General features: G+C 40.5%; 1 protein-coding gene across 3 annotated transcripts in view; it reads right to left on the bottom strand.

The window, feature by feature from the left end:
- DOCK8 (dedicator of cytokinesis 8) overlaps nt 1-16,498 on the bottom strand; it is a 229,953-nt gene that overhangs the window by 158,554 nt on the left and 54,901 nt on the right. For all 3 annotated transcript variants that reach the window (XM_041740118.1, XM_041740127.1, XM_041740135.1), the window contains exons 3-4: nt 6,102-6,277; nt 3,212-3,283 (exon numbers count right to left, since the gene is read on the bottom strand). In XM_041740118.1, coding sequence (XP_041596052.1) covers nt 3,212-3,283; nt 6,102-6,277 — 248 coding nt within the window. The remainder of the gene's footprint in view (nt 1-3,211; nt 3,284-6,101; nt 6,278-16,498) is intronic.

Raw genomic sequence — 16,498 nt, 5'->3', positions numbered from 1 at the left:
CACAAACGAAATATTACAGGTGCATAAGGGGGCAGAATGATCTCTGGGAGGAGTGTGTGCTAGGAATGTATTTTCATGTTCAGAGTTTCAGATTCAGAGTACCAAAGAATCAAAGAGCAGGTTAGAAAAAGGTGCTTCCTCTCTAAAACACTAGTCAAAGCTTCCAGAAACTGATGATCAGTTTCAGAGTTGAATTCTTCCACCTAATTTCTGGGAAAGGAACTGGCCCATTATTCAAGTGTGTGGAGAACAGGACAAATGGCAATCTCCATCCCCAGTATGCTGCCAAAGATAAAATTAAAGCAGGTATCACTTTGTTTTATTGGGGAAGGAGGGGATGACACAAAAATTTGCATAAAATAAATATATGGACAATCACTGTTCCTACAGAAGAGATAAAAACAAAGAGGGACACATAAGGAAACAGAACAACAATCAAGTGGCTAATGGTCTGGATTAACATTTTAGTCCAAAATCCGCAGTAAATAATATCAGGTTTGTGAATTACATTTTAAGCATGGCAGCAAAAATAGAAATCCTAATAGAAAATTATGAATACAGATTTGATTACATAAATAATTCTGAATGTTAAAAAATTATAAGTGATTTTGAAAGACAAGGAACATCCTGGGTTAGGAATTTGTAATAAATGCTAGACAAAGCATCAATATCTCTACCAAATAAAGATAGTCCTAGAGATAAACAAGCCCAATATATTAATAGAGGTGCACAAGTTTCATGAATAAGCAGAACTTGAAGGAAAAATGACAAGTGGGCCAACTAATAAATGGAAAAGCATGCCCAACTTCATAATTTAAAAATGCAAATAAAAGTCTCTTTACAAGTGAAATTGGAAATTTATTAAAAGATAACATCTAATATTCTTGAGGATTCATTCACATATTGTTGATAATCTTTCTGATATATTATTCCTAAATCCTTACATTTGTGCATTTCTCCTAGACAGAGAAATTCCTCTTCTGAGGATTTATTCTGAAGGAAAAAAAAACCATAGATGTACACAGGGTATCACTGTATTGGGGTATATAACACTGAAAAACAGGGAATCATGTAAATATTAAAATTGGTTAAATGAACTCTGATGTAAATATATCATGCAACCTTTAAAAATTGGGTTGAGGAAGAATATGTAATAGCAAACAGAGATAATCACTAGTTACTGAAGAGACCAAAAGAGCATCACACTACAAAATAGTATTATAATATGAACTAGTTTTTATACAAATACATATACAAATAAATATGATTTGAAGGCTATGTATCAAATGTTAATGGCACTTATCTGTCTATAGTGAAATTGAGTGATTTTTTCTCCTGTTATTTCTCTATAACCTGTAAAATTTCTAAAATGAGTATTCTGAAAGAGTCCTTGTTTCTTTTAAGTTTGTGCAAAATAGAGGGAAAAAAGAATGTTCCAGTGGGAATTGCCATGAGGAATGAAAAAATACAGTGTCCCAAGTAGCAAATAAAAACCAAATGCAGTAAAACGGACCTTTCTATTTATTGTTCCTTCTCAGACTTTTTTAGAATATTAATATCCAGAAAGTATCTCTTCTTATAACATTTAAAAGCTTGAGAACAACTTGTTCAGAATTTTTTTATTTATTACCAGCATAGCATAATCTTCCTTGACTGCCTGGCAAACTTCATTTTCCATTCATGTTGGAAATTAGAACACATGATGGATTAGCATCTAACTTTCCCTTAATTACTTTTTGCAAGCGTGCTTTCTCCTGCTCAGCTATTGAAAATAGTATGCCTACTGACATTCCTCCAAAAAACATCAGCACAAATTCATTGGCACACTTCCAGGAACTGGATAAAACTCAACCCCCTAAATCTTCCACTGTTTATCCCACAGAACAGTAATTCTTACTGGAGTATAGGAGAGGTGAGGAGAGCAGAATTTCAAACTGTTTCTGTCATGGTAAAGGCTTTCTGATGTTTTTTCTAATGAGGATATGTCCCCAGTGCAGACACTCCCCGCCATGCTCCCCAACACATACACATATACAGGTTGAGGATTTTTGTGTGTGTATGAATCTGAGGCCAAGTTTCAATTCATTTATTGTCCCCCTCAACTCCCAAATAATTCATCTGAGTGGAAATAAACCGAAAAGGCCCTATTCTTTATACTTAAAATGTAACTTTCTCCATGAATAAATGAACTTTGGTAAATCCACAGAGGGAAATATCAGGGGAAAAAAGAAATGAGCTCTCAAGCTGCAAAAAGACATGAAGAAACAAGGCAAAACTGGAGTCAGTGGGAAGGTAATTGGTTGCCAGGGAGCAATGAATGTGGAGAGCATAGGAGATTTTTAGGGCAGTGAAACTATTCTATATGATTCTGCAATGGCAGATACATGGCATTATACATTTGTCAAAGTTGTAGGACATAAGACACAAAAGATAAGCCCTAATGTAACCTATGGACTTTAGTTAATAACAAGGTAGTCTCATCAGTTCTAACAAATATATCACACTTACGTAAGATCTACCCAAGAAAGAATGAATCAGTCAGAGAAGACTGCCTAAAGAAAAAAAGAAATTTGTCCTGGCCTTGGATCCATAGGCAGGATTTGACAGACAGGTGAAGGAGGGGAGGGCATACCCAGAGGACAACAGCCAGGGCCAAGGTGTGATGTAGGACTAAGCTGGTTTAGGTGGAGGAAATGGTGAGGAAGAGGTGCCAGACCTGGCAGAAAGGAAGTGGATCTGGGAGGTAAGCAAAATATGCTTTAATACATACAGTGGGGGCAGGTTATTAAAGTCCTTCAAAGACAAGCAGACGGAGTTTACATTTGATACAGTACAGAGTAGGTGGTACAGAGCCTTAGCAGGGGTTTGAATAGGAGGCAAGATCAAGTCAACTCACATTCATTATTCATGAATTCCGTATTTGCAAATTTACCTCCTTGCTAACAGTCATGTGGGCACATGTGCGACAAACAAACCAAAACCCAAGCCAAGCCAAGCCAAACCAAACCAAAAATTCCCCAAGTCCCAACATGTTAACAATAAGGGGAACCATTGAGGGGCAGTGTACGAGAACCCCAAGTATTTTCTATTCAATTTTCCTGTAAACCTACCTAAAACTGCGCTTGAAAAATTTAATGAAGAAACAATTGTAAAAGTTAACAATATAAGTATATTATACTAAATTAATGGGAGAAAAGAAAAGTGAACTTACTTTTGGTTCACGATTAGCCATTCCCGAATATAGGTCTGAACACAGTCCCTGACATGAGGGTCCAGTTCAACCCTAATGAGGTGGAAAGTGAGATAAAATCATGTTATTACTGGATAAAAACAACACAACACTCCCTTATCATAACCAAGGAGAGCAGCATGATTTCAAATCCATATCAGGTGGGAACGCCAGGGGCATTCCTACCCATTCATCAAGTGTCTGAAGTATTCCTCAGGCAATAGCATTTTTACTTTGAAGAGACAAGCATGTTGGCATTTGATGCTTTGTGGGTTTTCTTTATTATAGAGAATCACGTTAAACTATACCTATCCCTTCAGGGCATTCCAACACCAGACAGGTAGAACTAGCTGTAATCATATACGTAATAAGAAAAATAAGTATAAATACCGATTTCTCACAGGGATAATTTGGGCATATTTTTTGCTCCTGTGTAACCTTGTTAGGGCATGCATGTTTCCCTTTTGGAAAGCCATGAAGAAGAACCATTGTCTTAGGCTTTGGGAAGTTGACACCGGGTTTGGTCGGTGATTATCAATTCGGGCAGTCCTTGTCATACCTGCGTAAAAGTGTGCCATGGGAGATACTCTCCAAATGTTTCAGAGTCTTAAATCAGAAATAATGCCACATAGTAGCAAAGCTATTTTCTGGTTTTCCAAATTTTTTGGTATTAGAGATGGATGGGTCAAAATACTACATACTAAATATGACTGCCCAAATCCTAGCCCCATCCCTTATTAGCTACGTGGCCTCAGGCCACCTTTCTATGCCTCAGGGTCCTACTAATAGAGGAGTGCCTCCTTCAGAAAGGATTAACTAGTCATCATGGAAGTACTTAGAAGAGTGTCTGGCACATAGTAAGACCCATGTAGGCTAGTTCATACTTCCAATCCACTTATTGTATTATGCACGAGTTACTGATATAACCACTTTATGCATATTAATTCAGTTAACCCTCTCTTTAAAAAAAAAAATTCAGTTAATTTTCAATCAGCCCCCAAGGGCGTGGGCATACACTATGATTCTCATTTTGCAGAAGAACAAGATGAGAAGGATCTTGCTCAAAGTCACCCAGTACATGGAAGAGCAGGTACTTAAACCCAGGCCTTTCACCTGTGGAATGCAGGCTTAGATTTACCACACTCTCAGAGCTCAGCATAAAGTTCTGGGTCAGTGGGAATCACCTGTTGTTTACTCTGGTGAGGACGATGATGCCTTCCTGGGTTTTGATTAAAATGGCAGACTTTTTGGCAATGATTGAAATAGCAGAGCTTGTTTTAAAGTCATCAGACAGTCTGAGCTAGCAATTCTGATCACAAGGTAATATTATACTAAATTACTGATGCTAAGAAAAAAAAACCTGCCTCTTTAATCAAAGTTCAAAAATCCTATCTCTAAATGTAAGTATTTTAAACAGGATTTTCCAAGAGTCTGACCTCATTTGAAAATAATTAAATGAGTAACCATTAATTTCAGACAAAGAAATAATATGAAATGATTCTTTGTCAAAGGTGAAAAAAAGAGACCTTGTCTATATTAAAGGTATGCTTGAATAAATAGGCTGACAATGGGAGGAATATTTCCCACTGTGTGTTTTCTGAGGAGTGAATATTTCTGAAACATATGAGCTGAGCCCATGACAAGCTCTCCTATGTGAATAAGAATTATCAAAACAGGAGAGCCAAGACTCATGATAATACCATATCACTGTCACCCAACATTCTTAAATCATGATGGATGAAAATCCAAATCCAGACTAGAATATATCCCACAGTAGTGGGACAGGGGCTGTTTCATGATCTCCTACTGGGGACTTTTTTGGGGGAAGATGACAAGGTTGAAAATATCCAGGAGAGATGTGAATCTTAATTTTGTTTTGAAAATAAATGCAAGGGATCCCTGAGTGGCTCAGTGGTTTAGCGCCTGCCTTTGGCCCAGGGTGTGATGCTGGTGTTCCAGGATCGAGTCCCACATCAGGCTCCCTGCATGGAGCCTGCTTCTCCCTCTGCCTGTGTCTCTGCCTCTCTCTCTGTGTCTCTCATGAATAAATATATAAAATCTAAAAACAAAAACAAACAAAAACTATAAATAAATAAATAAATAAATAAATAAATAAATAAATAAATACAAATAAAAGTTCATCCTCAACCTCTAAAGAGGCATTGCTTTTTATGCCATGGAAGTAACAAGAGTTTCATCGAGAAGTAACTCCATTGTTTACTACCAAGAGCTAACACATAGACTAGAAACACATAGACTACCCCACCGTAGAAACTCAAGCTCTAAACAGCTATTCACATACTCACTCCACAGAGCTTTTCCGCTGTTTCCTCACTTGGCAAAATATTCTTCAGAGGAAGGAACTTTGCCCTACTGCTCTATTCATGGCAGTTCCCAGCACATAGTAGACACTCAATAAATGTGGGTTGGACTTGTTTGTGACCTGATCCAGTCTTATGTGGAAACAGTTAAAAGGCTTCTGAATCATTTCATGGATTATTAGCGAAAAACTTGACATTTTTACAAATGGAGAAACTGAGGCCTGTGAGCTCACAGGAGTCACCTGTGGGCACTGAGCTGACATGCAGGGAGTCCAGGCTCTCGGGCCTCCATGGGCACCTCTCCTTGAGGATTCCATATCGTCCCACCTCATCCCTTTAATTGGCTTAATCCCACATGCCTCTTCAAAGCCACTGGTCAGACCATTTTAGAAACTCCCACAGGCGACAGGACCATGGGATCATCCTGCCCACCTTCACCAATCCGAGTACCTTCAGTTTCAAAAGAAGTCCAAAATTCAGGAACCCCCCCCTCCTTGCCAATAACAGCCATGACGTCACACTCACGTCTACGTGTTAGGAAAACCATTTACCCTTCCTCCGGCAAGGAGGGCTGCAAGGTGCGACATTCCTTTGGCGTGAACACCACATCTAAGTCGTCCTCGGTGAAGTCTCCCAGCTCCTGGGCGAGCTCCACGTCCAGGCTGTTCAGGTGTGTCATCAGAAGCCCTTCAAAGTCTACTGGCTCCACCGGGTCATAAAACTGAGGCTGGAGAGAGAAAGAGAAGGGGGAGGAGGAGGTTCCCACAAGGTTTCCAGGGAAAGCGCCAAGGCAGCGGTCGGTCGGCGTGTCCCCGGCCCGCCCTGGGCTCCAGGGCCCAGCTCCGGGGAGCCGTGTCCGAGGGCCTGTCAACCCCAGAAGCAGCGATCCGGAAAGGGGAAGAGACAGCGCGGCAAGTCGGAACACGGTCAGGCACCCAAATCACACCCCAAGGCAGAATTTTTTCGCTGCTTAATTGCATCTTGATGAGGAATCCTGAGGAGATCCAAAATGAGATCACGAGGCTTCACTGAATTTGATCATTTCTCCTGTAAAAGCTCTCTGAGGCCCTGTTTACCCAAATACAGCGAAGCGGCACACGGAGGCAACATTCCAGAAATCCAGGCAAACTCAACACTCCTTCGGTTTAAGCATTCAGGCACCAGGTTTCCTTTGGCCTGACCTACCCTATATGTTGGTTCTTGAAAGCACTTCATACATAGTCACAGCCCCCAGTGAGCCAGACTTGATGTCACTGACTTCCAGATGCTCCTGGACTCACCCGTGCTGGTCAGGAAGACATTTTCACCGGACTGTAGTTAAATGAGTAAACTAAGGGCAATTGGCTGAGTTTACATACGCCCTTTTATATTTTTTTTAGATTTATTTATTTATGTAAGAAAGCAGAAGAAGGGGGAGGGCAGAGGGAGAAGCAGACTCCCCGATGAGCAGGGAGTCCAATGTGGGGCTCGATCCCAGAATCCTGGGATCATGACCTGAGCTGAAGGCAGATGCTTAAAAACCAACTGAACCACCCAGATGCCCCTATACTCCCCTTTTAAAGGATTGTTTTGTTTTGCTTTTCAACTATACACAGTGGGGAAGGGGGAGAACAAATGAAATGACAGAAGTCGATGATAATTTGAAATAGAATTTTCTATGGTGGATAAAATAAAAGGTTGGCAATTAAGCAAATATTCTTTTCTTGTCTGTGAAATCCCAAAACAGGAACCGTCGCCTTTAGGAAGTAAAAGATTCAGATGGAGTGGAGTTGTAGAATAATGAGAATACCAGCAGCTCTGTGGGGTTCATTTAGGGCAGGCTATTTGGAATCAGCAGCCCAAGGAGGTACTGTTCTCTGCTCCCTCTCCCTCCCCCGACCATGGACCAATAAAACAAGCACTTCAGATTCCTGACTTGTACCGCCTCATGTGAAAGGAGGCCAGACCCAAGGGAAATGCTAACAAAACCGGTTTTTCACCGCCCTGAAACTATACACCAGACTAGATGTGAGGGCTCCTGGCTGAACAGGAGCAAAGTGCCGCTGCTTATGAGGCAAAGGACACAAAATCAGAGAAGGTAGGTGTGGCTTGCCCTGCCTCCTCCCACCCTCGCCATCCCTGCTAGTGGTGGAGATGGGAGTGATGTCCTGGGGCCCAAGGACAAAGCCAAAAAGCCAAGAACCGAGTCAACATGGGCCCTCCTTCTTCTCCGGGATTCTTGAAGGTGGCTAGCTGACATAATGTCTTGTCCTTATAGGGTGCCTCTCAAAATGAAGAGACGGACCAGCCGGATACCAGCCTGTGCAGCATCCAGAGCAGGGACAGAGTTTGCAAAAGGACCTCACTGGCCTCTGCCAGAGTAAATGACAGGCACTATCTATACAGACCTGCATAAGACCAACTAACTTCAAAGGAGAAAATGGATTTTCCCATCTCTTACCATAACCCAGTACAGAAAGTTCAGAGTCAAGAACTGAAATAGAAAACTACATTTTTGGGGTGCCTGGGTGGCTGAGTGGTTGAGCATCTGCCTTTGGCTCAGGGCGTGATCCAGAGCCCTGGGATCGAGTTCTGCATCGGGCTCCCCACAGGAAGCCTGCTTCTCCCTCTGCCTAAGTCTCTGCCTCTCTCTGTGTGTCTCTCATGAATAAATAAATAGCATCTTCAAACAAAAATAAAAGGAAAGGAAACTGCATATTTTGCTTACCCAATCTTATTATTGACAAGTCAATACCCATTAAGCTAATAATTATTGAGCACTTACTTTGTGCCAAGAAACTGGCTAGGTCATTATATACATTATGTCATGTAATCCTCACTAGAGCCTATAAGATCCACACTCTCATTATCCTCATTTTATAGATGAGGACACTGAAGGCTAGAGATTTGATCATTTGCCCACATGAAGTAAGCCCTCTGGAATTCACACCTAGGCAGGCTCATGTTCTTAACCACAATAGTTGTGCTTTCTCTTGCAGGTATTTTAGGGAATCTGTACTTCCAGAAATAATGAAAACACAAGGCAGTGTGTTTGGAAGTGAGTGAAAACTGCAATGACCACTACCCACAAGTTCCACTCTGTGTTTCTCATGAGGCCAGTTGCTCACAGTAATAACATAAAGTAATAAATTAATTAAAGTAATAACAACTGTACATTTATTATAAAGAATATCAATTCCTCAAGCCAAGGCACTTTCAAAAAATACTTAAAAATTATGTTGAAATACAGCTTGAAGCATTGCGACACTAGCATGGATCACTAGTAAGTACTTGTCATGACCCTGAAATCCAAAGCTACAAATGATGACAAACCTAGCTGACAGCACCACCTGTCACCTACAGGAAAGGCTGGTCCAAGGACCTGGGTGATGAGGATAGATGACTCCCTCCTCTGGCAACGATGTGCTGAGTGTCTGCTGAATGCCAGTCACTGAGCTGAGGGGGCAGGGATACAGAAGAGTACAGGTATCTCCTTTCAAGCATCTTTCCCCAGATCTCTAGTCATCCATGAGATGGTGAAGCTTGCCACACTCTCATAAGTAAATAATGCTATCTTTGAGCAGGGGAGCCATGATAAAGGACACAGTATCCTCACTGTGCACTAATCGTGGGGCAATGTGTCAAGTACAATCGATACCCAAGACTGATCATAAAGTCAAACTCTCGAGGTCAGCATATATTTCAGGACTGAGTAGACTCTAAACACCAACCATATGATAGAACTATTGAGTGTGGTTCCAGCACGACAGACAAGGCTGGCATTTGGCTAGTGTCCCCTACTCTCTCTAGGCTGAATCAGAGGAAACTGTCCATTCCTAAAGTGATGTAAACTAGGCTTGCCTTTGGCAAGTGGGTGGAGACCCCAAGGACTGTTACCAGGGCCTCCGAGGAGGTTGTTCCTCTTGCAAATTCAGATAATAACTAGGAACCAAAAGAGATATCTCTTTTCTAAACTCTCTCAAGTCTTAATCTCAAGAAGAGGTTTTATTATGAGGTAATCAACACATACCCACAAACACATACACTATACTGATCTACTGATAAGCAAAGGGAAGAAATAATTATTGAAGAGAATTGCCGCGGTATTTTATTTTGTTGGGGGCTGAAGTCTGAGCACAGGGTTGAGGGGGATGGTCTAATATCCGTCCTTAAGGCAGGACTGGAGCTCTTGGTAACTCAAAAGCCAAACATGAAAATTAACTATTTTGTTTTCTCTGCTGTTGAGCTGTACATATGGCCTCCTAATCGGTGAAGAAAGACTAGATTAAATGGCATAATCCAAAGTAATTCCAAGAAGGTGCCCTTATCCCATGAATTACCACACTGCCACCATCACTTGTTAAAGTAATAGAAGAAAAACTCCAAATAACCAAAATAGAAACAAACAAATGAACAAAAAAAACCTTAAAAGACAACAAAAACACTTAAGACTACAAATGATGCTAAATTAGGTTTTATTTATCCTGATTGTCAACTCACCTAGGCTGAACTATATTCCCCAAATTTACTTCCTAATAAAAATCGTGGGCTACACGATTTTTCTCTTCCTACAGTCATTTTAAAGCATACATACACCTTCTACTGACACAATCAAACACTTAGGTGCTGCTGTTGAAGGGATATTACTAATATAATTAAAGTCCCCTACCTAATCAGTTGACTTTAAGTCAAGCTAAAGGAGACTCCCCTAAGTGGCCTGACTTACTCAGGTGGATGCTGTCTTAATCAGTTGAAGGACTCCAGGCTTGAACTCCTATCTATGGAGTTCTGGCTTGCTTGGGATCTTGCCTTCCTGATTGTTCTGTGGACCTACTTAGCCGGCCACCATCAATGGATAAGCCATTTCTCTACAATCAGCTCCTAAATATCTGTGCAAATGCATCTCTTCCTGGTTCCACTGCTCTGACTAAACCTGGACTAATCCATCTACTTCCATTCATTCAACAAATACCCCCTGAGTTCCTACAGTGGACTAGCACTAGGTGGGAGACACAGCACTGCCCCAAAGCAACTTCCAACACTTCCTTAGTGAACACTTGCGCAGTCTTCCTTTTTGGCTACTTTTTCCAGAGGCCTCATCAACAGAAGACTAGAAATACACAAAAAGATTATAAACACCCTAAGTGCTTCAATTATTCACAGCCAGATACCCATTTTTTAATTAAGGGAGTTTGAGCTTTTCCTTGTCCCCTAACGCACATCAAAGGCTAGTTCTGCTGGCATGAATTGGATGCAATTTGTTCTGAAACTGACAGTTCCTACAGCACCAGAACCATATCTGATTAAAATGAATCTATGTCACTCCTAGCACAGTGTAGTATTCAGAGAGCACACTGATAGCAGATTCAAATAGCAAATCTGGATATTTCACAAATAAGGATGCTGAAGGATGCCTGGTTGGCTCAGTGGTTGAGCGTCTGCCTTTGGCTCGGGTCATGATCCCAGGGTCCTGGGATCGAGCCCCATATTAGGCTCCCTGCAGGGAATCTGCTTCTCCCTCTGCCTGTGTCTCTGCCTCTCTCTGTGTCTCTCATGAATAAATAAAATCTTAAAAAAAAAAAAAAGGATGCTGAAAAACAGAGAGATTGACTTGACCCAAATCACACAGGCAATCCCAAGGGTCCTTCGTTATATAGCATGGGGTGGGGGGCGTAGTATGCTTCACTCTGCTCTATGTGAGGCTGGGGGAGAGGAATGACATCTCCAGGTGTACTGGCCTTGTAACCTCACGTGTGTTCACCCTTATGGAAGGTGGTCCTCAAATCTACTTGGCTGTTTGTGAGAGATGTCTTGTCAGTCACCCAACACCTCCTTGTTGCCATATTCAGTGGTCACTGTTCAGTCCTGGTTTAGCTACAGTACCAGACACAGTTAATCACTCCCTCTTTCTTGCAACACTTCATTCAGATGGAGAGAGACCCAGTCTCTGAAAGTCCATGTACCAGGAAACCCCTCCATACAGAACAAATTGGAATGGTTGGTCATTCTACCTTTGGAACATCACTTTTTCTAGGTTTTCCTCCTACGCTGGATATAGTGCACCAGGATTCAGTCCTAAAATATCTTTACTTCTCAATCTGCATTCACTCTCATATGAGCTCATCCACTCCCATGGCTTTAAATACCATTTTTAAAAATTACAAATGTATACCTTTACCCTGAAATCCAGGTTGACTTTTCCAAGTACACCCAAACATCACCATCTGGTGCTCTAATAGGACTCTCAGACCCAACAAATTCAAAACGAATTCTTAATTTTTCCTGCCAATCTTTTTCCCCATATCCCCTAAGTCTTGGCATCTCGGGAGTGGCAATTCCACTCTGCCAGCTGCCCAGGGCAAAAACTTCAGAGTCAATGTTGCTTTCCCTCTTTCTCTTATGCCTTACATATTATTCATCGGAAAATCTTACCCACTTTACCTCTGAAATATATTCAGCATCCAACCTTCTCACCTTCTCTACTGGCATCACTCTATACCTGAAGTCACATTTGTAACTCTATTCCAGAGTTATTGTGACAACTTTGTAATGCCCTCCCCACCCCAGTCTACTCTCCACATAGCAACCAGAATGATCCTTATAAAAATAACTCTATAAGCCACCTTTATAAAAAAAGTCAGATCATGCCTGGCTTCTGGCTCAATGCTTCCTGAGACTTCCCATCTTAATCAGAGTAAGAGTCAAAGTTCTTCTGTGGTCTCTGAGGCCTAGGACCCAGCCGTGCTTTCCCTTTGATCATCTCCTCTGCAACTGCACCCTCTGCTCAGCTCATACTCCACTTCCTTGCTGTAGCTGGAGCATACCACATACTCTTGTCTTGGGGACTTTGCACTTGTCAAGTTCATGCAGAATTCTTCCCCAAGTGTCTCCTTTCCAATAGACATGCAAATAGCTCATCTTCTATGTCACCCTCCATCCTCTTTTTCTCCTCTATTCTTCAAGGTGCTTAATTCCCCTTGATACAGTCTACATTCACTTATTTGTCTATGTCTCCCCTTATAGATGTAGGTTCCATGAGGATAGACCCTTTGTTGTATTCATTATCATATCCTCACCTCTTAAAGCAATGCCTGGCACAGAGTGAAGCCCAATACATATTTCTGGAAAGATGGAAGAAAGGAAAGATGGAAGGAAGGAGGGAATACTCAAGACAATCCTCTCAGCCCTCTACTATATTTAAGTAAACAGAACTGAAGACAGTAAGGTTCTGCTTCAGTGATTTAAAAGTAATTCATGGCTTAGATTAAACAATGCTTCCCTGCTTCTACCAATGGCAATCCTCTACTGGTACCAATGAGTAGAAGATGTTGACATGCCATTATGGGCATCAATCTATTTTTACCAAGATACTCTAATTTCCCTGCTTTTCAATGGTAGTAATGAAACTCCTGCTCTGCATACAGGCTGCCACTCTGTCATTTTATGTTCCACTGTGAATCTGCATGAAAACTATATTGAGATCTTCACTTCCATCATATCCCCTCAAGGGAAATCAATAAAACCGAAGGACAGCCCAACTCCTTGAAAGATGAAGCACAAAAGATGAACAGCATCAGAAAAATTTTAAAGAACCATATTGATCAAGTTATCTAACATTTAGGTCATCCTTGGTAGTAAAATAAAAAGGCTGCTTTGTTGCACAGAAGCTTAAACATATTATAAAAAAAAAAAAACCTTCTAAGGCATGAGACTTTTTTCTTTTTTACATAAATGTTACACACAAACATGTCATGTAACCATGGTGTTTAGGATGTGGTCTTTTACAACCTTTGCTTCAGCAAGAACTGTTACATTCCAGCTGATCCATTCCATTCTACTTCAAAACTTTTCTATTCTCATTTTTAAAAACAGAATTTTTCCCTCTATGAAAATGTAGGTTAAGGTTATTAACCACATATGGTGTCTCAAATTCTCCTTTCTACCCTAGGATAGAAATCCCAACCTTTTCTTCTCTTGTATTTCACTCTCCCTTCAACTTTGAATAATCAGAAAATAGTTTTAGTATTTTACTCTTTCATTTTAATGAAGACATCAAATATACAGTCATTTGCCTGTTTAGACGGTTGGCATTAGAGGGTGTCTGATCAACCTGTCCATGTGGCTGTGGCAATGGAGGATGCCAAAGCCAATGGGCAATGCTACAAACAGGTTAGTCTACACACAAGGCCGTGCTCTTTGGCACTTGTCACAAAAGACTCTGACAGAAGTGTCAGAGACCCAGAGCAAGTCTACCATCATATCACCAGGTCTAAAAAAGCCAACTCAAAATGGTCAGTCCTCTTCATATTCAAGAATGCAAGACCTAAAATTATTTTACCTATTTGAAAACATACATACATCACAGCTAACATTTACAAGTAGAGTTAAAAAACAAAAATCCAATAAAACCACACACACAGCCCAAACACATCCTTCCTCTCATTTGATTGATCCGATTTACAACAGAAGCCACTATATTTACATAAGGATATATCCATAGGGTTAGCAAGTGGTCCTTGCCTACCAAATTTTCTGAAATTCAGAGCAAGCAGGACAATAAAAGAAACTACCTTTTTTCATGTTTTTTCCCTCTATTTGTAATACTTCTACCTTAGTAGGGTCCCTAAACAATCCTCAATCTGGATCACATGCTAGAATCCCAGGGAACTATAACACACTGATACCTAGGCTCCAACCCTTAGAGATTCTGATTTAATTGTTCTCTGGTGAGCCTAGCCACAGATATTTCTAAAGGTCCTGGATGATTCTAATGTGCAGCCAAGGCTAAGAACCGTCCTTTAAGTCTTCTCAGTCTCCCCCCAGAAAGCTTTTACCACCTCTTGAACACCAACCATGCTTAAAGATTATATAGATCCTCTGTATCATCTGTCCTCTCAAGTAGACCACAAGGCCTTTCAGTGCTGAAACCACTCTGAAAGTAACCACCTTTAATCTCCCACAGTGTCTCCAGTACATGGACAACAGTGCCAAACATGTGGACTGTGCCACTTGCCACTGATTACACAACATCTATGATACCCATTCTATTAAACCCTAGTGGGGGGAGCACTGTTACACCAACTTCGCAAATGAAAAAGCTGAAGCTTTCACAGAGGTTAACTTGCAGAGGTTAACTTGTTTTTTTTTTTTTTAAAAACAGAAAAAAATTCTGTTTTTAAAAATGAGAATAGAAAAGTTTTGAAGTAGAATGGAATGGATCAGCTGGAATGTAACAGTTCTTGCTGAAGCAAAGGTTGTAAAAGACCACATTAGGTTACATACCTAATCGGTGGCAGTAATGCTTCACCCCAGATCCTTCTGATGAGTTTTTGTACAAAAAAATATGTAAAAAAAATGTGATAAAAAATGTGTGATAAAAAATAATATGTGATAAAAATAATATGTGATAAAAATAATATGTGATAAAAAATATGTGATAATTAATGATTTATTATAAACGAAAAGTAAATTTTATGATACAGTGCAACTTTTTGCAACACAAAAATTCTATTCATATACACAAATTCATGAAGCAGGCATGTTAACTTCAAGCAAAATGAGGTCCACTTAGGCTTGTGGTCAATTTCTTACCTCTTGCAAGACAGCAAACATAATTGATTATTTTGGGGGTTTTGGGGGTTTTTTTTAGATTTTTATTTATTTATTTGAGGGAGAGAGTGCACGTGTGAGTAGGGGGAGGGGCAAAGGGAGAGAATCTTAAACAGACCCAGAGCTGAGCCTGAAACTCAATGAGGGACTCAATCTCACAACCCTGAGATCATTCCCTAAACCAAAACCAAAAGTCAGGTGCTCAACCAACTGAGCCACCCAAGCACCCTACTGATGGGGTTTTAAATAACTTGGCACCATTAAATACTTGTAAAAATTAAACAGCCATTTGTATCAGCATGTGGGGTTGTTGCAATGGATAGCGTATAAAGATAGCGTATAAAGGTAAGGGAAACAAAGGTCAAAATGCACTTGGTCTTACTTTTCAATTGTCCAAAATAATACAATGAACAGCCTAGAGCTTTAAACATTTAAGAGCTTAGAGCATTTAAGAGAAGTTGCGTTGTTTTTGTTTTTTTTTTTTAAGCTACTTTAGCTTGAAGATCTTTAGATGATAAGCTGCTTCTCTGCCTTGGCAGGAATGAATCTTGCTGAAATGTCCCATTATCTTCCTATGAAATGAACTTCTTCTTTTTTTTTTTTTTTTTTTAAGGTAAAGGGAAATCACCATTAAGTTGATGGTGTCTGTTGGAGGAACCTTTATTCAGGTTGATGACTCAGAGGAAAGAACAGCTACTTCACTGTGACATTACAGCCCGGTACCAAGTAAACGTTAGCGTGGTTTCCTAGGCAGGCTGTGTGTTTTCAAAGGGGGAATTAAAATCAGGCCTCCTGGCTCCCTCACGCCTCCCTCATGCCTCCTGTTCCTCATGCAGTTAACAAGAAGGAACAGGGGCAGCAGGATGTGCTGAAATTGGACTCGGGATCTGGGAAGAGAGATTCAGGAGCTAACCCAGAATACTAAGAGTCATATATTTTAAAGGCTATTCATTTGCAAATAGAACCAGGAATAAATTATGACACGTAGGAACACATGATTCTTTAAGAGCTAAACACAGCTGCTTATTTTTGCTACTTCTCTGATATCTTCTGTTACAAGATGGGTAGTTAAGCCCCATGTTAACTTGACTACCTAGCAAATGAAGAAATGCATCAAAATGATCACTTTTGTGAAAACCTACCTATGAGGTGGCATAACAGCCAAAAGAACAGCTGTAGATGGTAAGCAACTTTTTTTTCTTTGTGACTTTAAAAAATTTACAGCTGCAGCATAAAAGTCAAAGCTGGTGTGTAGAGAAGGGTTAAAGTTTGCTCGCTAAACTTCCTTAAAGCCTCTTAATTAAATGATGTCCACACTGTTTCTCAAGACAGCAACTGCAGGAAGCTACAGTCTTAATTT

This window comes from Vulpes lagopus, chromosome 2, assembly GCF_018345385.1.
Source record: "Vulpes lagopus strain Blue_001 chromosome 2, ASM1834538v1, whole genome shotgun sequence".
Lineage (NCBI taxonomy): Eukaryota > Metazoa > Chordata > Mammalia > Carnivora > Canidae > Vulpes > Vulpes lagopus.
Note: the sequence above shows the minus strand (reverse complement) of the source record. Positions and strands in the feature narration are given on the sequence as shown.